At 35.6% G+C, this 23,623-nt stretch overlaps 1 protein-coding gene across 8 annotated transcripts in view; it reads right to left on the bottom strand.

Moving 5' to 3' along the window:
• Positions 1-20,710, bottom strand: part of col21a1 (collagen, type XXI, alpha 1) — a 31,714-nt gene extending 11,004 nt beyond the window's left edge. For all 8 annotated transcript variants that reach the window (XR_003411509.2, XM_027022888.2, XM_027022896.2 and 5 more), the window contains exons 1-22: positions 20,509-20,710; positions 17,796-17,926; positions 16,824-17,384; positions 15,407-15,572; positions 15,086-15,314; positions 13,883-14,056; positions 13,523-13,600; positions 12,998-13,006; positions 12,419-12,502; positions 11,479-11,541; positions 7,838-7,891; positions 7,690-7,743; positions 7,545-7,598; positions 6,724-6,777; positions 6,250-6,303; positions 6,093-6,146; positions 5,440-5,493; positions 2,056-2,100; positions 1,803-1,856; positions 698-751; positions 498-551; positions 239-310 (exon numbers count right to left, since the gene is read on the bottom strand). Coding sequence is in view for 7 of the 8 variants with exons in the window: in XM_027022888.2 (XP_026878689.2) it covers positions 239-310; positions 498-551; positions 698-751; positions 1,803-1,856; positions 2,056-2,100; positions 5,440-5,493; positions 6,093-6,146; positions 6,250-6,303; positions 6,724-6,777; positions 7,545-7,598; positions 7,690-7,743; positions 7,838-7,891; positions 11,479-11,541; positions 12,419-12,502; positions 12,998-13,006; positions 13,523-13,600; positions 13,883-14,056; positions 15,086-15,314; positions 15,407-15,572; positions 16,824-17,384; positions 17,796-17,895 (2,121 nt within the window). In the remaining variant the exon portion in view is untranslated. The remainder of the gene's footprint in view (positions 1-238; positions 311-497; positions 552-697; positions 752-1,802; positions 1,857-2,055; positions 2,101-5,439; positions 5,494-6,092; positions 6,147-6,249; positions 6,304-6,723; positions 6,778-7,544; positions 7,599-7,689; positions 7,744-7,837; positions 7,892-11,478; positions 11,542-12,418; positions 12,503-12,997; positions 13,007-13,522; positions 13,601-13,882; positions 14,057-15,085; positions 15,315-15,406; positions 15,573-16,823; positions 17,385-17,795; positions 17,927-20,508) is intronic.
• Positions 20,711-23,623: the final 2,913 nt, after the last annotated feature.

Genomic DNA, 23,623 nt, shown 5'->3' with positions numbered 1-23,623 from the left:
TACTTATTGGTTGGCAGTCATAAATTATTATTTATTTATTTAAGCCAGTAGTGTGATGCTATGCTTTATCCTTTGTCCTTCATGTTGGCCTACATGACTAAGAAATGCAATGGCAGCATTCTTAAAAAGAGAGGAAAAAAGTAATTTGGAAAGCATTACCCATCTATACTTCAAAGTCTAAATTAACTGCTGAACACAAGACACACAGTCAGTGCAGATGATGGGTAGTCATTAATACCTTTTGTCCCTTTATGCTAGGCATTCCAGGATGTCCTGGTTGACCTGGGTTTCCAGGTTCTCCAGACTGACCCTAAAGAAGAACAAAGGTTTTTAAATAATCATAAATATAGAACACTGAAATATTTTCCTTCTGTTGCTTATCCCTTATTGCTATGTTCTGAAAGTACTACTCAAATTTTAAAGCTATGACACGTGTTTTGAATATGCACTGCAGAGATGTGGTATTTGAATATGCATGTTCAGTTAAGAAATTTTACCTGCTGCCCAGGCAGCCCTGGTCGACCTGGCACCCCGCTGTCTCCTTTACTGCCCTAATGATGAAATAAAAGTAGAATAAAATGAATTAGTTAGTCAGCTAAAACTCTGAAACTATGATAATATAACTCCATGACAATATAATGGTCTAATCACTGGAGCTGACTACTGTGTGTACCAGGACAGCAGTAACATGCATTACCTTAGGTCCAGCTAATCCAGATGAACCAGGTATTCCAGGCAAACCCATCTCACCCTGTAAAAAGACACTCTCAGTTGAGATGCAATTGCCTCTGATTGTTTTCAAAACTATATTCATCATCATTTTGGTTCCTAATACACACATGGTTTAAACCAGTCCATTCAGCACAGGATTAAATTGAGCCTATGTGAACCTAAACACAGCAGTGAATTTGCCTCAAGCTATCATCACATCCTGTAAACTTGATCTGAGGGGTATATTACAAAGCATGTTATAGAGAATGAGGAATTCTTGCTAAAGGTGCATTCATAAAACCAAATGTTTTCTCTTAACAATTTGCCAAGTCAGTACCAGACATGCTCACATTTCAAAGTCAAAGTCAAATGTATTTTTATAGCACTTTTAGCAACAGTTTACAGCAGCTTTACAAATGTCTGAGTCCAAGTCCCCAATGAGCAAGCCAAGGGCAAAAGTGGCAAGGAAAAACTCCCTAGAGCATGAGGAAGAAACCTTGAGAGGAACCAAGACTCAAAGGGGGGGGGGGCCCATCCTCCTCTGGCCAACAAGAGACAGTTAAAACAACTTACAATTATGACTGAGTACAGCTTGAGCAACAGAGGGTTAAAGGCCTTGCACAGGGACAGGTCTTGAACTGACAAACTTCTGTTTATTACTCAAGCACCTTAACTACTGAGCTACATTTTGACAGTTGAACTGCCCTAAATTCAGCAGTGACATCAATGCTTGTAAAAACACCAGCAATTATGCCTGATAAATGTTTATGAATCCAACACCGACAAGATTATTCACAATGGCTGTAAGATCATAATTAATATACATGAGATTTCCAAATACCATAATTTATCATTGTTTCACAATAATTTCTGTTCTTAATTGTGCACTGGGGATTTTGGTGGGTAGTGTTTCTCCTTAATTGTTAATGCAGTTGAAGGGCCTAAAGTTGAAGCACCCTACTGGGAAAGATTCTGTATTACTTTTGGTATCACTTGATATCATTTGTTTGTGGTAATTTTGTGATGAATTGGCAGTTGCGGGTGCAATCTTATTTCAGTTCTTAAAAGATCAAAAAGTTCAGTTTACTCACATTGTCTCCACGTGTACCTTTGGTGCCCTTTGATCCCGGAAGTCCTGCATCACCCTGTTATGAAAATGATAAAACAGGTTTTGAGCAGCCCTCTCCATATATGCTGAGAACATTTTGCATCATAGCTGATATAAGGTACAAGTTAAGGTATCAATTGTTGAAGCCTAGACTTTATTTTAGTATATTGCTAATTATCAGTGACAGAAAAAGTCAGGTTATTTGTTTTACAAATGCCACATGAAAACATACCCACCTTAAAGCCCCTTGGGCCTTCACTGCCAGGTAACCCCAGCAGCCCCTGAGAACAGTTACAGGGTCTTTTAGTTATAAAATATCATGTAGTGTCTTCCTTTAAAACAGACGTCATTCCTAATGTAACTAATGAATTACAAAAACAATATAATATAATATACAATATAATATATATATACACACACACAACATAATATAATATACAATATAAATTAAAAAATGAATTCAGTGCTAACTTTTTTTCTTCAAATGTAACTGAAAATGTTGAATTTACAAATAAATGAAAACATTGTATTGTTAAGTCTGACTGTGCAAAATTATTTGAGAGATCTAAACTATAGTTGGCTCATATACTAAGACACTAAAGGTTTTCCCTTGTCTCTAATGGAGTTAACATGCATGTCTCTGGAATACATGGGTTTGTTTCTTTTTCTTAGTGTCTGTATTATTTACAAATGTTATGTGTCCCTGATGTTTTGTCAGAAAGGGAGAGTAATGCACACTTCCTTTTTTAAAATATGATGTATGTACATTCATATTATCTGCTGAAAACATTTCCTTTACTTCAGTGTTTTCCAGAACAAAGATTCTCATCAAAATTTTGGATTTAGGAGGCTAAGATGTTAGCACACAATCTTTATTTGGTGCTAACATCTTAGCCTCCTAAATCCGAAATACATGTGTTTACTTGCAGGTGTTTATATTGATTAATTGGTGGTTTAATGGTCCAGTTGTGTTTGAACAGGTTCCAGTTCTCTCATGTCCTGCCCTATACAATTATATTTGACTAGTGAGGATCTCAGAGAGGTTTCTCAGAGAGATAAGAGACAAAAACCAAATCAAAATTGTACTGAACATATGTCATAGCTGTTATTAAAAATAGCCTGTAAATGTAAATGTAGATAAAGTTACTTGTAAAATGTGCACTTAAATAATTAACAATATTAAGATAGACAACGTTTATGTTGTTACTGAACAGTGGTTAGCAGATCATCCAGTTTGGATCATGAGTAAGACTATTATTGCTCACTCAATCTTAATAGTGTTACAAGTAACATTATACTAAAGTTGTAAATTTGTAGTACAAAGTGCTTTCATTTGTTGAAAAGACAAAAGAATACTTTAATACATTCAGTGAAATGCAAAATACAGACCTTTGCATTGATGGCATAAATCTTGCGGTCATTTTCAAAAAATGATTTAGTATAGTGTGATGTTTCAGATCTTTTGAAATGTAAGGTTACCTGCATCCTATTGTACACTTGCCAAGATCAGTCACTTTATCATGTTGAAGCAGTCCCAAAGAGATGCACACTTCCTCTTTGAAATATGATGTATGTGCATCAATATTATCTGTTGAAAACATTTCCTTCACTTCAAGGTTTTCCAACAGATACAGTTATCAAGCATCCAAACTCTGGAGGCTTTTTTATGTAAGTACAAAGTAACAGCATTGTTTATAGGACTGCTCATTTTGGTGGATTACTGATTGATTTTGATGCAGTGTCTTTGAGCCTGGCTGATTTTGGTGATTTTAGAATCTCTGGCAAAGTAATATTCCTACCTGAAAACTTAAACAGTAATGCATGGTACAAAAAACATTGAATCTATAGGCAAAATATACATTTGGAAATAGAGTTAAATTATATATTTGTTAGTGTGGTTAAGATTTTGGTAAGATAAAACGTGGAGCCAATCCACATTTTATTTTATCTAACAGCTTTTGTATTACTAAGTTAAAGCATTGGTAGACTCCTTGTTTTAACATATTTTGCTGGTTTTGAAAAAAACACTTCCACTCTTATGTACTTCCTGTTTATCTGTTTTTGTATATCTTAAGACTGCCCTGCTTCTACCGAGCTCTGTGGGTAAAGGCCTTTAGGATTTATTCCTAAATGCAAATTTGCAGCAACATGGCTCAGTGGAAGGCTTAAAGCTTTTTTGCTGTCTTTTCATAAATATATTTTTAACAATCTTAAATTGTGCATTTCTGTGCATTACTTTGTGAACAGTTTTTCATCATATGTTTAGTACACCCACCCTTAAAAGACACAATAGATTGAAAATTGAGTGTATATACACAGCATATTCTTTAGACAAAATGGTAAAAGTACAAGCAGATCATTTAAACAATAACAATCTGGGTTTTTTTTGTTTGTTTTTTTACATTATCTTTCTATTAAATGATGATTGTTTCCTGTTTATGGGTTAATAAAAATAGCAATGATTTTAATGGTCTTCTGAGGGCACAAATGAAAATAAATAATAAATCTAGTGGCTTGTGAATGAGCAGAAAAATAAACAAATGCTTTATAATTTTAGCATATCCAACATAGCCACCTTGAAATAGCTTTTGCTAGGCTTTGGGTTATTTTCCATGATAAGCGAAGGCAGATGTTTGGTTTGGATTTGCTCTGGAGGGAATAGTAAAGGAACATGGAAACGTGTTGCAAAATAAAGTACCTTCCATTTCTTCAAGGACATAAAAAAGAAGTTGCTGAGGTATATTTTGGAACAAAATGAGATGAGGATTATAGGCCGGACTAATAGGTTTTGACATTATCTATAATTGTTCAATTGGAGAATTCCATTAAATGCTTTTATTATTAATCTTTTTCTTGAATTTTATGTTCTTTTGCAGCCAGATATAGCCACCATGTCCATTCTTTAAATTTCAGTATTTTAAAATTACTCACAAATGCATTACTGTTAACAAAGGCATACAAAAGTAATATTCTGCATCCTTTCACCTAACAGACTAAAACAACAATAAGACACCACTAAAGTGTATTTTCTCATGTATTCAGTTGCTTGGTAGTTTGTGAGAATAATTGACAAATATGCTCATAATAAGTGTAGTGAATGCTTTTAGAGATTGTGTTACTCTTGCATATAGAGATTACAAGTGGGATTTTAAAGATTTATTTAAAAGTCTGTATGACCTCTCTTTCACCAGTGAAATAAAACAAGAACAAAACAAAGGAAAAAAATAATCCAGGATCTAGAAAGAATTTGACACTTAAACCCAATGCTCCAACCTGTTTGCATGCTGTCAGAAATGAGCAAACCATACCCTTCATCCTGATGGTTTGCGACAGCACATGTTGTAGAGTCCCCTCAGTGGGATCACAAAACTGAATCAGACCTCACTCTCCTCTAGAGAGACCAGTTGCAAGCATGTTGTTGTTTAGCTGAGTCATTTTTTCTCATTTTTCTCATACTACATAGAGGGTTGCTCCTGTTCAGTTTCGTCCATGAACACACCAATAGGCGTGTCCTTTGGATTAATATATAAAGAGTATAACCACAGGTTACAGTGTAGTAACCTTCACTGTTTGCTATTCAAAAATGACAGTTCTTTGAGACCATTGTAGAATGTACTCACAGGCTGTCCTTCTCTTCCATCTAGGCCAGGAATGCCAGGAGCTCCTTTATCTCCCTTAAGAAACAGTGTAGAATAATATAGAAAATTAGAATAACAGAATTACTGGACATTTAGGAACCAAGAAGACATGAACTGTGATCTTTGATGTCCTTCAATGCATAAAATATTTGTGATGGTCTTTCATTCAGCTTTACAAAGGCTGTATTTAGTCAATAGTTATTGAGTTGCTAAAAAATGGTAAACAATTTATAAACATTCAGAAATATTGTGACAAACCACTAATTTCTATTCTTTGGATAAAAATAAACATAAAAATAAACATTTAAAAAATGATTTATTTGGTTTAAAGCCATTTATCCATCTCATGAAAAAACATTTCTGTATGCCACCTCCTTGATTGTGATGAACAGTTCATAATAATGACAATCATCTGTTTTTGAAAAGGCTTAGCAAGAGAAAATGTAGTCGGCAACCATGACACCAACCCAAAATAATACATTTTTACATAGAATTCTACCAAGTAATGCAGAAAAAGCAAGCTTAATGTCCTGAAACAGGCCTGGCTAAAAATGCAGTGATTCATGTTCCCTTCTTACAGAGACAGTTAGTCTAAATATGCTTATTCCTGAGCTGAGAAACCACTTAATGCAAACCTTTTCACCAATTTCTCCAGGACTTCCATCTTTACCATCTCTTCCAGGTCTCCCCTGTTGAATACAAAATGGAGTAAAATGTGATTACTGTATTTTCAGGAACAATTATCTTTGCAGGCTAGAAACATAATTGTAAAAGGTAGAATTATGTACATACGGGTTCCCCTGGATATCCAGGGGGGCCAACAGGTCCTATGCTTCCCTTTTCACCCTAGTCAAGAGAAAATCTGTCTGTTAGGCTAAATGCTTCCTTTGAATATCATAGACAAAAATGTATAAGACCCACATTAAAACCTACATAGTCTGACTAGATTAATGCATTATATAATTTTATTTGGTTGTTTCCAAATCTTCATATATAACTACATAAATGAGTTTTATAATTGTAAAACATAAAGACATTTGTACAGTTGGTGTGTAATTTTTTATGCACTGTAGAGTTATTGTTATGTACTATACTACTGATGGAATTCTGTTAGACTTTATTCTAACAAAAAATGTAAACATTTGTGCTTGCCATTAAACAATTTGTATTGCTATGTAAGATTTGTAACATCTCAGAGATATTCACAGTGGATTATGGAATGAGAATTCACAGGTCTGTATATTTATTTAGCCTTAATATTCGTACCACTTGCCCATCTTTGCCTGACATTCCTTGTCTGCCTTGAGAGCCAGTTGCTCCCTGAGAGAAATAGAATAAGTTCACCAAAGATGAATATGACAACACATGTCAGGGTAACTGTTTAGTTATTTAAGTGGTTGCAATGCAATCTCAAATGCTATTAGACTACATTAAGATGAAATCCTTCATGGATGCACATGGATACATACAGAACACACAACATACTGGTATCTATGTGGACGTAGAACATACATTTTGGTAATTTTGTGGTTAGAGAAGCTGTGAGGGAGGTATAAATCTAAGATAGTGAGGTGTAAGGATATGTTATTGTGCGTAGCAAATATATTTGGCTAAGAATTAATTGCCAATGTGTTTATTTGGACATCACCCCCACAGGTTTTTCTATGCTTATGAGAACAAATATTGCAAATATTGTCTTTTGGATACAACCTCTAGTCCTTGTGCATGTAGCACAGCTTGCAAAGGTTGTAGTAATGGCCTGGAAAGATAAGGCTCTAAGTCATCTAACAATTTATCATCAAACATATTTTCCTCATAGGGTAGCAATACCGACCTGCAATGTTGTTTTTGGATTTAAGCTCAAATATCTTTTCGTCTGTCTAACACTGGGACAGCTAAAGGTGTCCCAAGTGCATTTCAAAGTGTTACAACTACTATATTTCATCAGCAGAATAGTGTCATTGCACTAAACTGAAATCCAGATGTTTACAAAAAATGTGCACACAGATGTAATGAGCAAAGATTGTCATGTATGCAATGTATATTAGTCATGCACATGAAATGCATTACTTATAGATCTACACTACCTTTTCACCTGCTTGACCTGATGTCCCAGGTAAACCTGAGACACCTCTTGCACCCTAAAGAGAGAAAAAGAATAGACTCAACAATCCTCATGTACAGTCTAAATAAAACAAACTGATAAATTATTGTAATAGAATGATTCCTTACAGGTTCTCCTGGGCTTCCTTTTTCCCCCTTATACCCATCTGAACCACGAGGCCCCTGTGCACAGAGGACAAAGAGAATCTGATGACATTAAAATACCATGAGGCTTTACTGGAAAACATTTATATATTATTGAGATTGATTTCCATACCGCCATGCCAGGAGAACCTTGAAGGCCAGGACTTCCTCTTGGCCCAGGAATACCCTTAAATAAATGTAGGAATCTTGTGTATCAAGTGTATCAGTTTGTCAATGTATCAGTCTATCAATCACAATGTCAAAGTAATTGTACAATACAGGTACTGAACTGGTATAGTGAAACAAAATTGTCATTAGTGCTTTTCACTAGTTATTGCATTCCATGACATCATTCACTAGCCACTGTTATGTACAACAACATTTGAAGTTTAAAAAGCATTTCAAAGGAAAGCATATAAAAAGCAGTCCTTAATCTACCTTTAAATAACTTATTTTCCTCTTCATGGCATTTGAAGGGATGCAGAGAGTTTTCTAATACTTTCTAAATTTAGCCATATTTAATCGCTTTCAAAACTTCTATTGATTTCAGTAGTTTGTGTTGCGCTTCAGAAACAAGTGTGCCAAGTACTGTCAACATTTATAATGTCAATCAAGAACACACATGAAACTCATTAATCAATTAGCTTTGAAACTTCTATTTTTCAGCTGTGACAGATTTGTCTATCATTATTGGCCAGCTAAGGACTGGTGATTAAAATCATCATTGAAGGTTTAATCCATAATTCTCAGTGCAATTCAAATTTGGGATTTCTGTGTTTTCATCTTCTGCTTTTGCCTGCTAACAAGAAAGAACCTCACAAGCATACAACTACCACCACCATTACTTCACTGGTGGAAATGAGTGAGAGATGCCCTGTATTTAGATTGCAATAAAATGTCTTTAGGCATTTTAAACCAAGAAATTCAGTTTTTCTCACCTAATCACAGAAACTTTCATCATTAAGGTACACTGCTGCAAACATGAGGTGGGATTTGAAATGGCAAGGTTTAAGCAAAGGTTTTCTTTTTTAACACCATGTCATAGGGACCAGCTGTTTGTAGTGTTATAGATCTTTGCTGACTGATGCACATTTTCTCCTGTCTTAGCGAGTGACATTTGTAAGTTTTTCACCCCACTGTGGTTATCTGGGTGGTAATATAGTACACCTGAATTATGGTTTCACACAAGGGAAGGTTGGGGACGTAGCAACAGAAAGTCTATAGGGAGACTGGTTTCAGTCATTGTCCCTTTGACACTGCTTTTTTATTGACCTTTTGTTATTGCATATTATATATCATGTTAGATCTGAACAATTTTGAAAGAAATGACACATTAGACAAATAAGACAGATTAGCTCACATTAGCTCAAAGAGTTTTTTAAAAAGTTCTTGAATTTATTATAATTTATGTGAACTGTAGTACCTTTGGTACCAAGCACTATACATTTTGTAATTTAGATCCAGCAGTAGGAAAATAACAGCTCTGCATAAATTTTAAAGTATAAACCTTAAATCAGCCTTCTTAGATAACACAGAACATAAAGAATGTTTTACTTGTGGCATTCCTTGGTAAATCCATAGCATTCTCCAAAAGGAATTTCAAAGAGGTCATTAGTCACAACAGGCTTTAGGCAAGGAAGACATTAAGTACAACAGACAACATGCATCATTAAACATTTGTTAGTTACAGATCATGAAAGCCAGTAAAGATTATTGAAAGAACATCTAGCATTTGAAAGCATTTGAAATCCCTAAACACCTAAACGTAACATCTGTGCAATCTTGTACCTCCATAGGAGGTTGACACTCAATTCTTTGTTTTACAGATGTGAACTAAATCTAAAACTCCTTTTTCATAAACCAGACATTTTTCATACAAGACAGTTCTTGACAAGCATGAATGTGGCACAGTGAACCTCTTTACCATAGTCATCGTCCTCTATGCACAACTGCCAAAACTCAAAGGGCACAAAATCCATTAAATAATTATTATTTGTATTTAGACAGGCAGCCTCATACTATCATGACCTTAGACATTATGATCAAATGTGAAAAATAGAGCCATATTTTAATGAACTCAGTAACTTTATGTAAAGTGGAGCGATTATGAGGCAGACACAAACACTGAGAAGAGAGAGATTTATTAAGGGCAAATTCATAATCTGAGTCGTAGTCATAGTCCAGGGTCAATTTACCAACATGGAGGGACCCAGGAAACATGATGAAACAAACAGAAAGTAAATCACGATAATAGGAAAATGACTAAACAGGCTACAGTAAGGAACACAAAGTACACGAATAGGATAAGAAACACGACTAGGAATCACGAACAACTAGGAATTACATGCAGAGGCTACATACACAGAGGTTAGTATTAACAATGACACCCCCCAAATAAAAAAAACAGCCAACATGGTGGGGTTTACATACACAGGGTAATGAGGACTTAACAAGACACAGGTGCAATTTATGAGAGGCGGAGAAAACGAAACTAAGGAACGGAACCACAACAAGGAAGTTAAGTAAAACAAAGACATAAAACGAGAAAACCATAGAGACAGGGATGCTAGGATGGGCCAACCATATCACTTTCATTTTAAAAGTCTGATATGGAGAAAAAATGGATAGTACCGATTGTGACTATCAGTATTTTGTTTTTTGTTTTTTTTAATTTCAGGTGACAAAGAAAATCTCAGTTATGCATATATTAATCCTTGAATTTAAAAGGTTTCTTTGCTGGCAATAAAATGGCTACTATTTCTGGGCAATATTTTGTCATCATATAACAATTCGTGGGGAGTCAAGCTTATAGATTCATATCCTAGATAATCTGGTTTTAAGGGCATGAACTACACTAAAAATATTAGAATTAGCATCTGCATGAATAATGCAAAGGGTAATTTCTACACACTTGATGGGCCTGACAAGAACATCAAATAATGATGAGCATAATTCACTTTGCTTTCACTTTTATAAAATCCTTCCAGGTGTAGCCAAATTAAATTAACTGTAGACTATAAATAAGCATCTGACTGAGTGGCATAAAATTTGAGATTATCACTAGTATAAATGAGGAATGTACGTTAATGATGAGTGTTTTGAAAAACTCTATTCCCAGAGACGCTAGTATTAAATTGCTTTCTACTTCTGTTATGTAGAGATAAAAAATGTGTGGAAACCAGTGGCACATTGCAATTATCCTTATGCAATAATTATAATTATCCTTATTATGCAATATCCTTATCTAATTGACTTACTGCAGAAATTAGGAAGTGGTACCTATTACTTCTTTATAGATTTCCTTCTAAAATGCTTTAAAGTATCCATCACATTCCTTGAACTAAACATGGCAGAACAACATGTATATTCTACATGACAAACAAAAATGTTGCCAGTTTATTTTACTATTTTTGTAGGTCCTTGTGTGGGAAAGAAACTCTATGCCCTTATGTTAAAAAAATTCCACTTCACTTTAAAATAACTCTGTATGAATAGATTTCATCTGCTTGAAATTTTTCCCATCTGGGTAGTAATATTTTGGTTTTTTTTTAACCAGTGCATTACAAAAGCCTTTTAAAACCATTGCCAGTTCCTCAACACTACAGTCATTACTTTTACTAAACATGTTCAGTAATCTTGACTGCTTTGAATTATCATGGCCAGTGCTGGCTTGACATAGGTAAAGGAATAATCAAAGTAGTATGACTGGCCCCTGCTTGGCACTACATGTGCTCCAGCTGATTCGAGGTTTGGATTAAACTGTGTAGTACTCACAGGCTTACCATCAGCACCAGCAAGACCAGGTCTACCAGGTTCTGCATTTCTTCCTGGCTCTCCCTAGAGACAATGTATAAAAATGTAAATATTGTGTATGTTTGATTTATTCCACGATATATTGGAGGTAGACTAAAATCACTTTATCAAATGCATGACCATCCATGTTTAGGTAAAGTAGTCTCTGGAATTGTTCTCAAGTTGACTCAATGAGTTGACTCAAGTTGTAATGACTTTAATAATTTGGACATACGAAGGTATTTCTAGATCAGTTGCCATTTCATATTATGTTTAATAAGTACGACCTATAGAGATTTCCAGTCTTGTAGACATCCAGTGTTTACATTTACATTTTAAAAATATTTACAGTTATATAAAACCTATTTGACTCAGTTTCTTTTAGTGTAATGGAATAGTATTATGAAGTTCCTCTTTAAATCTATAAGAAAAGATAAGCCTGAAGCATTTTAGAAAGTTGATTAGCTTTTATAGTGATCTCATGTTTAAAAGAAGGATGATTCCAAGCACAGACTTGAACTCATAAATCTCAAACTTTCTTTAAGGAGGCTTTTGTGGTCGGAATAATGTAGTGGGTAGCAATGCTGTCTTTCCTGTGGTGACTGGCGTTCAAACCCCATCTGGGCAAGTATGTTGTTCAATGCCAGTAAGAGTCCTTGGGCAAGGCTCTTAACACTACATTTGCATACTTCTGTAACATGCTTGAAATTGTAAGTATACTCTGGATAAGAGCATCTGCCAAATGCATTAAACATAAAAATTAAAACAGTGAAGACTAAGGAGGTAATTTTATGCACTGTGGGAGACTCTGTAATGTAAATATATTTAACCCTTAATAAATTTGTCATGATACACCGTTCACTAGCTTATGTTCACTAAAGGCTTATTTTTTTTCTAAAGAAGAAGAAATTAGGCAAATAACCTTTAGGCCTTGAGCCCCAGGTGGCCCAGCTGGACAGATACATGGTTCAGGGGTTGGATCAATATCAGCTGGTCCACTGGCACACTGAAAGAACCCCAAAGAAACCTGCTGTTATTTTGCATTTCTGACGACTTCTCTCGTGATAATGTTAAAAATATATGATGTGAAAACAAAGGATTACATGCCATATTATTTATGTTGCATATCATTTCTGCATTCAAAAGTATTTACAGCCTTGTAGTCCCCAATAGCTCATAGCACAGTGCAAAAGGGTAGTCAGCCAACTGGAAGGACAAGCTTGGGATTGCTAAATCTTAGACTCACATCTAACTACATGACTGTAAACAGCTCAGCTATGTGAAGTGGCAATTATGAGGTGACAAAATAAAAAGCAAAAAGAGACCTCATGGCTCAATGAATCATTTTATGTTCTATAAGCAACTCTAATTTTATTATTTAGTAAACAGATGTAATGTTTTTGGTATACTTTTACACTCTTAACAGTCTTACCTCTATGGTTGAAAATAAGTTTAGCAGTTACTTTTGAAAGTGAGCAAAGTCATTGGCCAAAATACATACCTCTCCATCCTACAAATGAAAGGAGTGAAATGATACAATCAGCCAAAATGCAGCAAATTGGCACAGATTAATTTTAACTTGGTGCAAGTGCAGTGCTTAAGAATGAAAAAGTGACATGAATTTAATATGAATTATCTGTTTTTCATGCCTTCTACTGCAACTCTTCCTTAACAGTGAGTCCCGGTATTTATATTTGGTAACGGGTTAGTAAATTTAAAGCAATAGCTAAGCAAAGTTGGTTTAGCTGACTTTTTAATGGTTTATATAAAATTTTTCCCAAAAGGAGATGGAAAACTAGTAAAAAGAAATATGACTGGAAGCATTAACATGCACATTATATAGGCTACAATAATGAGCAAAAAATCCATGGTTTATGCAATAAAATACTTTTAGAGAAAATACTATGAAATTATTGGTTAACATTACCTTACATACCAATTCATGGGTTATGCTGGAAAAAGACAAAATGACAATAATGGTTGATATAATGATAAAATGACAAACATTCAGGATTCTTGTACTCACAACTCCGGGAATTTCACAAGCAGTTTCTTTGTTATTCATCTCAGGGTCACAGTATATTCGTAATTTTTGGACATCAAACTGTTTAAAACAAGTATATTTTAAAATACAATCAGTTTTGTTTTTTTTATCAAACATAAAAACAATCAGTTTTGTAGGTGGGAACGTTTCTTTTTTAAAGTGTACTTCTAAGCAAAAAGAAAATACATTTCCTGTCAATGTGCCATTTTTTTATATATATATTTTTTTATATGGATATTGCTGCTTTGCATAAAATGGATATATTCCTGTTACCCTTGGGAGGTTCATCCATAGGTAACTAGTAACTGAGTTATTGTATTACATAATAGTTGGAATACTTACTGGAACTGTTGTTTCTTTTCGAACATATTTGCCAACTTGTGTTTTTCCATTGATGAAAATGCCAATAGGAGGTTCCAGTGGCAAGTTTTCAGTTTCCAGGTCATCCACATAAAGAGAGATATCTTCCTCTGTTACCAGAAGACGCATCTGATGCCATTGTTCATCAAAAAGTTTCTGTGTTCAGATATACAGTAAAATATCAGGAGTTAGTATGGAGCAATACAATAACTATGCAATAACCTTGTACCAGTGGTGAATCTCGATTCTAATTCTTTACTCTACATACCTTAAAATGCAGTTACTGAATTGAAACTACTAAAACTTACTGAAAAAAAATGTATTTAAATAATTCATACCAGATTCCTTATTATTATGAAAAGAAGGTCTAGTAATAAATTTCAAAGTATGTACATTTCAGATAACCTAATTACTTAGCAAGTGTGCTTGGTGTTCATAAATTAATATTTAGCATAAATTTATTTAATGCATGTTGTCTCATTTGCCACACCACCTGTGTGTTCTTATGTTATTATGTTGGTTACTCTAAAATCCCTTGTTGTTTGCATGACTGTTGTTGGTCATTGCTCCTATTACATTGAGTTTTATTATTGTTAGTGCACTTGTGCATATGTTCGGTTTCAGGTTCGTTTGTTTCATTAAATTCTTCAATTGGAGACTTGCATTTGCTTCCCCCTCTTTTGCTGCATGTTCTATACCCATTGGTTCTGATTGGTCAATCATGACATATGGAGGTTGGGTTGCTTAACTGTGTAATATACTGCTGCCGTAGGCAACCAATGCAATTTTTAGGTGTGCAGTCCTGTGCTTTTCTTAGTGGACTGTTTTTATATAATTCACTTACAAAATTAGTGTCAAAACCATTTCTTAGAGTCAGCCTATTTGTTTCTTTAGTAGGAAGCAATGTAATAGTCCATCATTTTCACTAAATAAACCTCTCCACAGTGATACAAGAGCTCTTTGCTTTATGTCAGGGTCTTGGCTGCCTGTCAGTAAGCACTGATGTTATTTTAAGACCTGGGTACATTATAAATATAAGTATTTAGGGTTAAAGCTTTTGTGGTACCATTACCCAGGCAAAAGTTTTTTCAGGAAATTATGAGAATGATGGTCTTTTATCAAGAGCAGTGTCTCTGGCATGGTAGTTGGTGTTATGGTGGTATGAATGGTGGTGAATGTATTTACCCTTGCTGGTGATTTACTGAAGACCACTGTCTGAGTACCACTCGGTGCTCTGCTTGTGGTGGTGAACATGACGGTTCTGTTCAAGCCATTTAGGGTTACTGCCATTTGAGGCACCCCATCCATAGTCTGTATACGCCACAGATCCCACTCCTCTGTCAGCACACGACCCTTGTACTTAAGTGTGGCCACAAATACATAGGATGGTGGTAGCCCAACAGGAAACAAGGTCCTATGGATATCAAAATAATGACACTATTTAAAATTAAATGTAATGTATATAAAATTAACTTAAGAACTGCGACATTTTTTTACAGACTGTACCTGGTATTCTCACTTAAGTCAACTCGGGGTGTCACTTGGTATGCTTTGGTTCCATAAAATGATCCTTGTATCTTTTTGGCTTTTTGGGCCAAGTTCAAGTGCAGCAGAATATCAAATCCCTTCTCATCCCGAGAGTCAATTGTTATTTTGGTCGGACATACAGTCTCTGTATTAGAGAGTGAAAAACAAGATCACATTTTACTATACTAGTTGAAAATTTCTTTTAAGTTTTAAATAAAGGAAGACCTCTATAAAACTTAGTAATTTATTTCTCTAAATCTACTTTCTGATTAATTATTTTTTTCTGATTCATTATGGAATTATATTTCATATACTCCCAGGAAGAATAGTTAGACATTGAAGTAATCCTGGACTTTCATTTTAGTGTTGGCACATAGTAAATAATCTAGTATATAAATATCTTACCATGGAACCCTGGATTTGCAAATGTTATTTCCAAGACACATTTTGATCTTTAATGCTAGCAGTCTCCAGAAAATCTACAGAATATATATTCTGGGTTCACACGAGTTTATTTTTGAGACATTCCAACCTTTAGATTTTCAGACGTGATATTTTTCTTCCTTTAACAACTCTATTTAGAATCACTGCTCATGTAGAATTAGCACTGTGGGAAATCCCATGTGAAATGAGATTGTCCCATTATTTTTAATAAGTGTAAAGGTCTGCCATTTGACAACCTCTTCTTTTCCATGTTTAATAAGAAAATCTGTAATACATCACTGGCAGTAAAGCTAGTACCTAGTATTTTGGCACTGTGTGTGAGCTTTAAGTGTTAAAACATGTCAAAACAGCTTATGTGTGTAACAAGAAACTTGAGCCACACATGCTTTTTCTAATATAATGCTGCTAGAATGCAAATCTCAGACTCTCCAGAAGCTTGTGGGCAGAGGTAGTATAAACACTTCTGCTTGTTTGTGCCATACATAGCCTGGTTGTGTATATAACTAGACAAAACTCATCAAACTACCATTTTCAGATAGTACATATAAACATTTTAAGGGTTTTGATGTCACAGTCTCAGAAAGAGTGCCATCTGATTTCCCATTTTTATTTATGAACCAGGTGAGAACAGCAAAATGTTGTGGTATAAATTAAGTGCTGACCTATGACATGAAGAATAAAGATTTTTGCCTATGTGTACAGAGACTGGTTGACACAGAAATAACCTCTCAGAATAAATACTAGGTTAATATATGTCTTTTTCTACCTCAAAACATAGACCAGGACTTGATTTACACTCTGGAACATTTAGGATTCTAGGTTAAACTGGCTTGTAATAAATAAAATGTAATTTAATAACATTTAATGTTGATAGAAATTGGAAACAATTCACGCAGTGTGCCCGTCTAAGCACACATCAAAAGATGGAGTGAAATGATCAGAAACGTCTTACCCTCACACAGCTTCTGTCGGATAACTTCCTGGATCCTAGAAATGGCTTTATAGTCTTCAACATAGAAAACATAGGTCGAGGACGGCTTGTTAGCAATCTCCCTCAGCTCTGCTTCCGCTGTCTCAGACCCAACACCAATAGCAAAGAGGATTATTCCTTTTTTCCTTGCAGCCTCTGCAGCTTCCAGCACTGCATCTTGTGACTTCCCATCTGTCAGAACTACAGCAATTTTTGCAATCCCATTCGGTCCACGCTTAGACAGGGTGAATAGCTTATCATTGGCAAATGTGATAGCTTTTCCTGTGTTGGTGTTGCCTCCCATATATTCTATGGCTTCCATTGCTTCAATAAGGTCTCTTGTTAAGTCATGTTTTCCCAGCGGTATATGTAGTACTGGGTAATCGCTGTACTGGACCACCCCAACCTGGGTGAACTTCTGACCAATGTTGAAGCTTGATGTGATGTTCACCAGCCACCGTTTAACTATCTCAAAATTTGTATCATCCACACTCCATGATCCATCAAGTATGAAAACTAAATCACTTGGGGCTGTTCTACAACCTGGAAAATGAGACATGTTCATCTTTATTTTTATTTATTTATTTAAATAGAAATTATAGATAGATAATACTATATTAACAGCAAACTCAGTAAATAACTTTTCTATTCATTTGCAACCAAATACAGAGTTTAGGGCAGTATTTTCCAATCCAGTCCTTAGGGACCCCTAACACAATCTAACAACTTAGACCAAGCAATAATGAGCACCAAATACCTGAAACAGGTGTACTGGAAGCGGGGATAGAGCAAAACTGTGGACTGCTTGAGGGTCCCTAAGGACTAAGTTGCAAAATACTAGTTTAGGAGATTATATGTGAATTGAGACAGCTGCATTGAACATGATTAATTAGGTGATGTTATCTGAGATGCAGTCTCCATGCAATAGGAATGGGAATGAGAGAAGCATCTTACTTAATCTCATGTCCTCATCTTGTGCTGTGCAAAAAAAGTGAAGGAAGAAGAAGCACAGATACCAAAACACAAAATGCATGGATCTTGTTTTGCAACCCATGTTCCTGAAGTGCCAAGCTCCAGTTTTGCACCTAAAGAGAAATATAGATAAGACATGCATTTCTTAGGTGATCTCAAAAGAGTGGTATCAGTATTGTGGATGTTAAAGCAAAGTGTTTATGATAGCTTGTTACATGAATGGCATGCTCTTTGTTTTTAATATGGCTGTTTAAGACAAAGAGAGTTATTTTATTGCATTTGTGGTGCAGAAGATAGGCTACAGTGAGATTAATTGTGTTCATGCCAACAAACACGATAGCTCATTATTAAACCTATCTAAGACACCTACACCAAGCAAAGAGAGACTAATTTAAGACAGCCAAACAATTTGTGTTCAGCTAAATCTTCTAATGTTATAGCATCATTTACAATGTCTGGTTACAATACTGATCCTAATTTGGCTGATCCTTGAAGAATCTAACTAAGCAGATGTAAGAGTAATAGAGTAATATTTGAAGAACAGCTTTTTCAAAGGGGTTGAATTATTGTACTCATTTATTGTTGATATTGTGATCACAATATCCATAATTAGGCAAAGTTGAGCAGCTTTCGAAACTAAGCACCAGCTTTGACAGAGGAAAGCTAAACCTGATTTTAAGCATTTTATTTTATGTAAATGGGGATTTCTGCTCTATGACCTCAAAATCGAGGCATGAAATCATACAGAATCCTTCTGCCATGACAGAGCTTGCCTCTTGCTCTATTGCTTTCCAAAATCTCAGTGCGGGGGAGTTGGGGGTGGTCATCTGGATTGCTTGCACTATTTGCATGAACCAGTTGCCATACAGCCTCCTACTGGCTTTTCCTAAGAACTGGATATTTCTACATTTCTGCCAATAACACATGGAATTCATTTACAGTGTCAGACAGTGAAATTCCAGTTTTGGACAGCAACCAAACACATGTACTCATGACAAAGGAAAGGCAAATTTGGTTTAAAAAGTAGAAAGAGTTTCATTTGACATTGTAGTTATGCAACATTTTTCCTGAGTGGACACCACCACTTCCTTCTGGAGCAAGTAGAGATGTAGCACTACACCCCAATAAAACTCCCTGTACATATGTGTCTGTCAGCCAGTGCTTCCTGCCATATGGCATTTTTCTGCTCCATAACCCTTTCATTGACCTTTGAAGTTACTGGGGCTCTCCAGACACTTTTTGGTTCATTTCCCAGGTTGATTTGATATAGGCAGGACCATAGATGGAATGTGGCATGTTTAAATATCTTTTTTTGCAATTCAAAATTGCACCTTTAAAATTACGCAAATGTATCTTCAGCATGTATTATCCAAAACATGACATGGAGATCATAGTGGAATGTGGTGGGATAATTCCTCCTGTTCCCAGGGATACTTGTTTAAGATTTATTTCAGGCTGGTGGGTTTTGTCCAAATAGATGTGGCAGACAGAAAACCTTGCTGAACAGCTGATTCTTCCCTGTCTTCCAGATGATGTGAATTGCTTAGCCTAAATACATAATCATGTGCTTTTTAAAAGATGTCTTTTAAATATCTTGACTGGAATGTCTTATATGTAGATGTACCGTTCTTGTGGATTTAATGTGTTAATATCCATTATTATTGTGCATTATGAATCTTCTTAGGTGGAATTCCCTCTTCCTGGCAAGCACTATATTATTACAAGTTCTTTTTTTGCTTGCCCAACTGGAAATGCTCTTTTACATTGTCAACTGTTGTTCATTATTTTCAATTATTTTGCCAACATGAAGGGAAAATAAATGACAGCCAAATGCCTAAGGCACCAAGGGAAAGCCAAAGCATTATATCAGAAAGCCCATTGAATTGATCTCAAATAATCAAAACCGTAAACCCAGTGACTTACAAAGGACTAAACCATTCTAACAATCCAGGGGTTTTCCACTATCCTCCACATCATGCAGAGCGTGACTAACATTCTGTCCATGTTGGGAATCCCCCCCCCTCTTTTTTTTATATCATTCTTACCCAACCTTTTCCGAGTCTTTTTAAGAATCCAAGCAAACAACTTGTAGGACTAATATAAAACATTCCTCTCAAAATCAGCAAAAAAGGTGATCATCAAAATTTCATTCATTCTTTTTATGTGACAGTGTCACAAACAAAGGGACAGATAACTGTTTCAAATGTCTTTGGCATGTTCCCAGTGCAGAGGCTGTCGGACTGCGGAAACCTGCATGCTCAATGATTCGTAAAGACCTTGAGGCAAAATGCAAACGCATAAGGCTCTGGGCATGCTTCATTTTCTATTACGTTTCAGTGCAAAAAAGTTCTCAAAAAGAGATGGAACACTATTTTAAATATCCTGTATGCATACACATAAAATTAAAGGAGATATGCAACAAATATGCATTGCTCAAGAACCATTTGTACCAGAAGACTTTCTAAACAGGCTGTTGTTGCATCAATGACTATCAATGCATTGTATCAGCTTATCAATTATGAAATCCTCAGAATAAAAACACGAACAGAATTTCAAACAGCTAGCCTTCTCCTTTATAGATTGCGTTAACATAAAGGTCTCATTCTGCAAAATCTGAATACTAGCAAGAAAAAGCAAGCATACAGCTAAAAACCTTGCATCACAACAGTTTAACAGAGAAAAGGGTAAGATTTACCAGGATTTATTGTGTGTGGAGCTGGACTCCTACTGAATGAAGTTACACCCTCATAGGTGTTCCATGGCCAAGGTTCTGTAGAGCACTAGACTGAAGAAGGTAAGTCAGGGGAGACTGCAGATGTTCCTTCAGTGAATGGGCCTGCCCTCTCCAGCTACTTTCCAACTTTCCCCTTCTCTCTCTCCCTCTCTCTTTCTTACTCTTGCGCTTTCAAACTCAGTCTCTGTGTGTGTGGCAAGCAGCCACCCTCAATTTACTAGGGGTTGGGAACAGACACAGATAAAGAAAGCTACATAAAAGCATCAACAGAGAATAATACTTTTTGTAAAAGAAAAAAGGAAAGCAACACTACTACTAGCAACATCTTTCCAAGCTGCTAGTATTTGCCAGTATGTATAGGTATGCCTATAGAATGAACAGCTTGTGAGGGTTTCTGCAGTGAAGCATGAGATTATATAAGGGACAGAACTTCAGATACTGAGTCAATTTTGTATAAGAAGATAGCTTTAGTTACTTTTTTAATATTAAAAATACACTTTTCATACGTTATAGGAATCGGCTGATATGGTTGATTAAAGTGCATTTGTAGTGTATAATATATAAACATTTTCAGGGAAAGGCATGACAAGTCATAATAAAAAAGAAAAAAACCTATTCCTAAAATTCTATTTGGAAAATGTATCAAAGGAGAATGGTAGAGTTGCAAGAAACCTTTTTTGAATCCTTTGGATTTGCACACATTTCTTCATAGATTTCACCTACAGTGTGATCTTTTTATCATTTATGTAAAATAAGCTTATTTAATATAGATAAGTAAGTAGGTTTTAACAGATTTTAACAAAAAACACAACTGATGTATTACCATTATATATTTTTATTGTACATAATAGATTAAACAATCAAGGTCAATGAAAAAGTATTATTGATACCTCTTTGGTCATAACTTTAACAAAATGCTTTGTGTAGCTGATAAACCCTCTGCAGACATTAGGAGGTACTTTTACAGTTTCTTTTATATAAAACAGTTTATGTATAATTTTGAAATGTTTTACTTGAACAGTCTGCTTCAGATCATGCCACAGCATTTCAGCTAATTTAAGACTCAGACTTTTCCATTCTAGAATACTGATGATTTTTTTTTCAAAAAAAGAATTTGAGCCACTGTATTGTTGCTTCACTTCTTCCATTTACATTATAAGGAATGCAGCCTGTCCCAGCCCCCTTGGGTATAAGCTCAAAGACACACACCTGAACATTTTGCTTTAGAATGTTTTAATTCAACTTGGAATTCTTGGATTCTCAATGACTGCAAGCCATTCAAGCCCCCTTTTTATGTATGTTGGTATTCAGTGTTTTATATGCAATCCCCATATATAATGATATCTACAATTAACTACAATTTCAACTTTCTAATCTGTCAGTAGAATATGGGTCCTATAGTGATGCCTTGATGACAAGATCCATCTGTATACTATATGTCTACTTTCAATGTTGGAGGCATAAATAACCTTTTAATATTTAAAAGATCTTTTGGGCGAAGGCAGTGCAAATCCACACCTAATCTGGTCATAATGCCTGACTCTGATCCTTACTGTTTCAATAAAGATATGGCAGTGTTGTCAGCATTTAATTTAGAAGAAGATTAGATGCCATTCATGCAGTGACCAGTAATATTAGCTATACTGTTATGACTATTGGGTTAGTATATGTGTGGAAACAGGGTTTCAGTGCTGTAACTATTTGGAGTGTTTATAGCAAAAAAAAAAAAAAAAAGCCTTATCTAATGAATTCTGTCCATGTGGTGTCCCTGCTGGACCCTGTCTAATTGAATTGACATGTGAGAGTGAGGAATGAGCCAGAAAGTGAAGGCTTTGCTCTCCACCCACAGACCCAGTGCCCCCATCTTCTCAAATTCTACAGAGTCATCACCCACGTCCTCTGGGAAGCAATTCACTTCCCTCGCAGGCAATCTTGAGAACACCAAAACCTGACAGGAAGCATATCAAGCATGCCTCTTTAATCTGCCCTCTTAGGCCCAGCTATTCAAATGCTCAAGTGAAAACACACCATTGCTAAATCTGCCTGGACCCGATCTTGTTTCTAAATACTGATCCTGACTCTCTGACAAAGTACCCTTCTGTAGAGGCCCACCTGCTGTCTTTGGCAGAGCAGCTATTCCCCTGACAATGCTTAGTCAGAGGGTTTGGGGGCTGTTGTTGATGTATATAAAGGCCTGGAAAATGTGGAGAATCCCATCTGGATGTTCGGGGGATTGCTTGCACTGGCTTCCTGGTTTTTAAAAAGTACAGCTGGGTTGGTAAGACTGCATATTCCATTGAAAAACATCTAAATATCAACTGCAAAGTCATGACTGTGAGGTGAAGGCCTTGCTTGTTTCCTGAATGGGGAAAAATAGTGGTGGGGTATGACATAAAAATTATGAGTTTTGGAGTGGTTGTGTAGGTTGGATCTAGGTGTACTATTACTGAGTGTGGAAACTCTGGAATACATGTGGAGTGTTGAGAAAGCATGATATGTGTGAAATCTCTTATATTTATAGGAAGAAAGCAATCGTAGCCCTGGATAAGTGAAACAGCATTCATACTGTACCACTTTAGTGTTTAATGTATAAACATTAAGCACTGTTTCTTTATAAAACTGCATATTCCTATTAAATGTTTGTTGGCCTCTAAGGTCATTGTGGGCTTAATATATGGGCTTTGGTAAACCAAAGACATATTGGAATGTACCTTTATTTGTAAGATTTTTCTTTGTTCCTGCAATCTTTTAGTGCCCATCCTTTGTTTTTGCAGGACTCCATGTTTGAGCTGTAATGGTTAATGATTCCACACATTAAATGGCAACATGATCATTTCTGTGGTGAGTATTGGAGATTAGAGTAAAACGTAGCTGAAACCAACTGATTGAACTGACGGAGAGAGAAAGGGAGCGGTTAGAGCTGGAGTGTAATCATAAGAGTTTCCATGGAAGGATTCAGAGCAATGTTAAGAGAAATTATGCCAGAGTTCCTCCTGACTGTTCCTGAGACTGCTGGAGACTAACAAGAAGGGTAGGAAATCTGGAAATCTTCACCAGGGAGCTCCACTGAGATCAT

Source organism: Electrophorus electricus, chromosome 11 (assembly GCF_013358815.1).
Source record: "Electrophorus electricus isolate fEleEle1 chromosome 11, fEleEle1.pri, whole genome shotgun sequence".
Classification (NCBI taxonomy): domain Eukaryota; kingdom Metazoa; phylum Chordata; class Actinopteri; order Gymnotiformes; family Gymnotidae; genus Electrophorus; species Electrophorus electricus.
The sequence above is the reverse complement of the archived record's forward strand: the minus strand, read 5'-3'. Positions and strand labels throughout refer to the sequence as shown.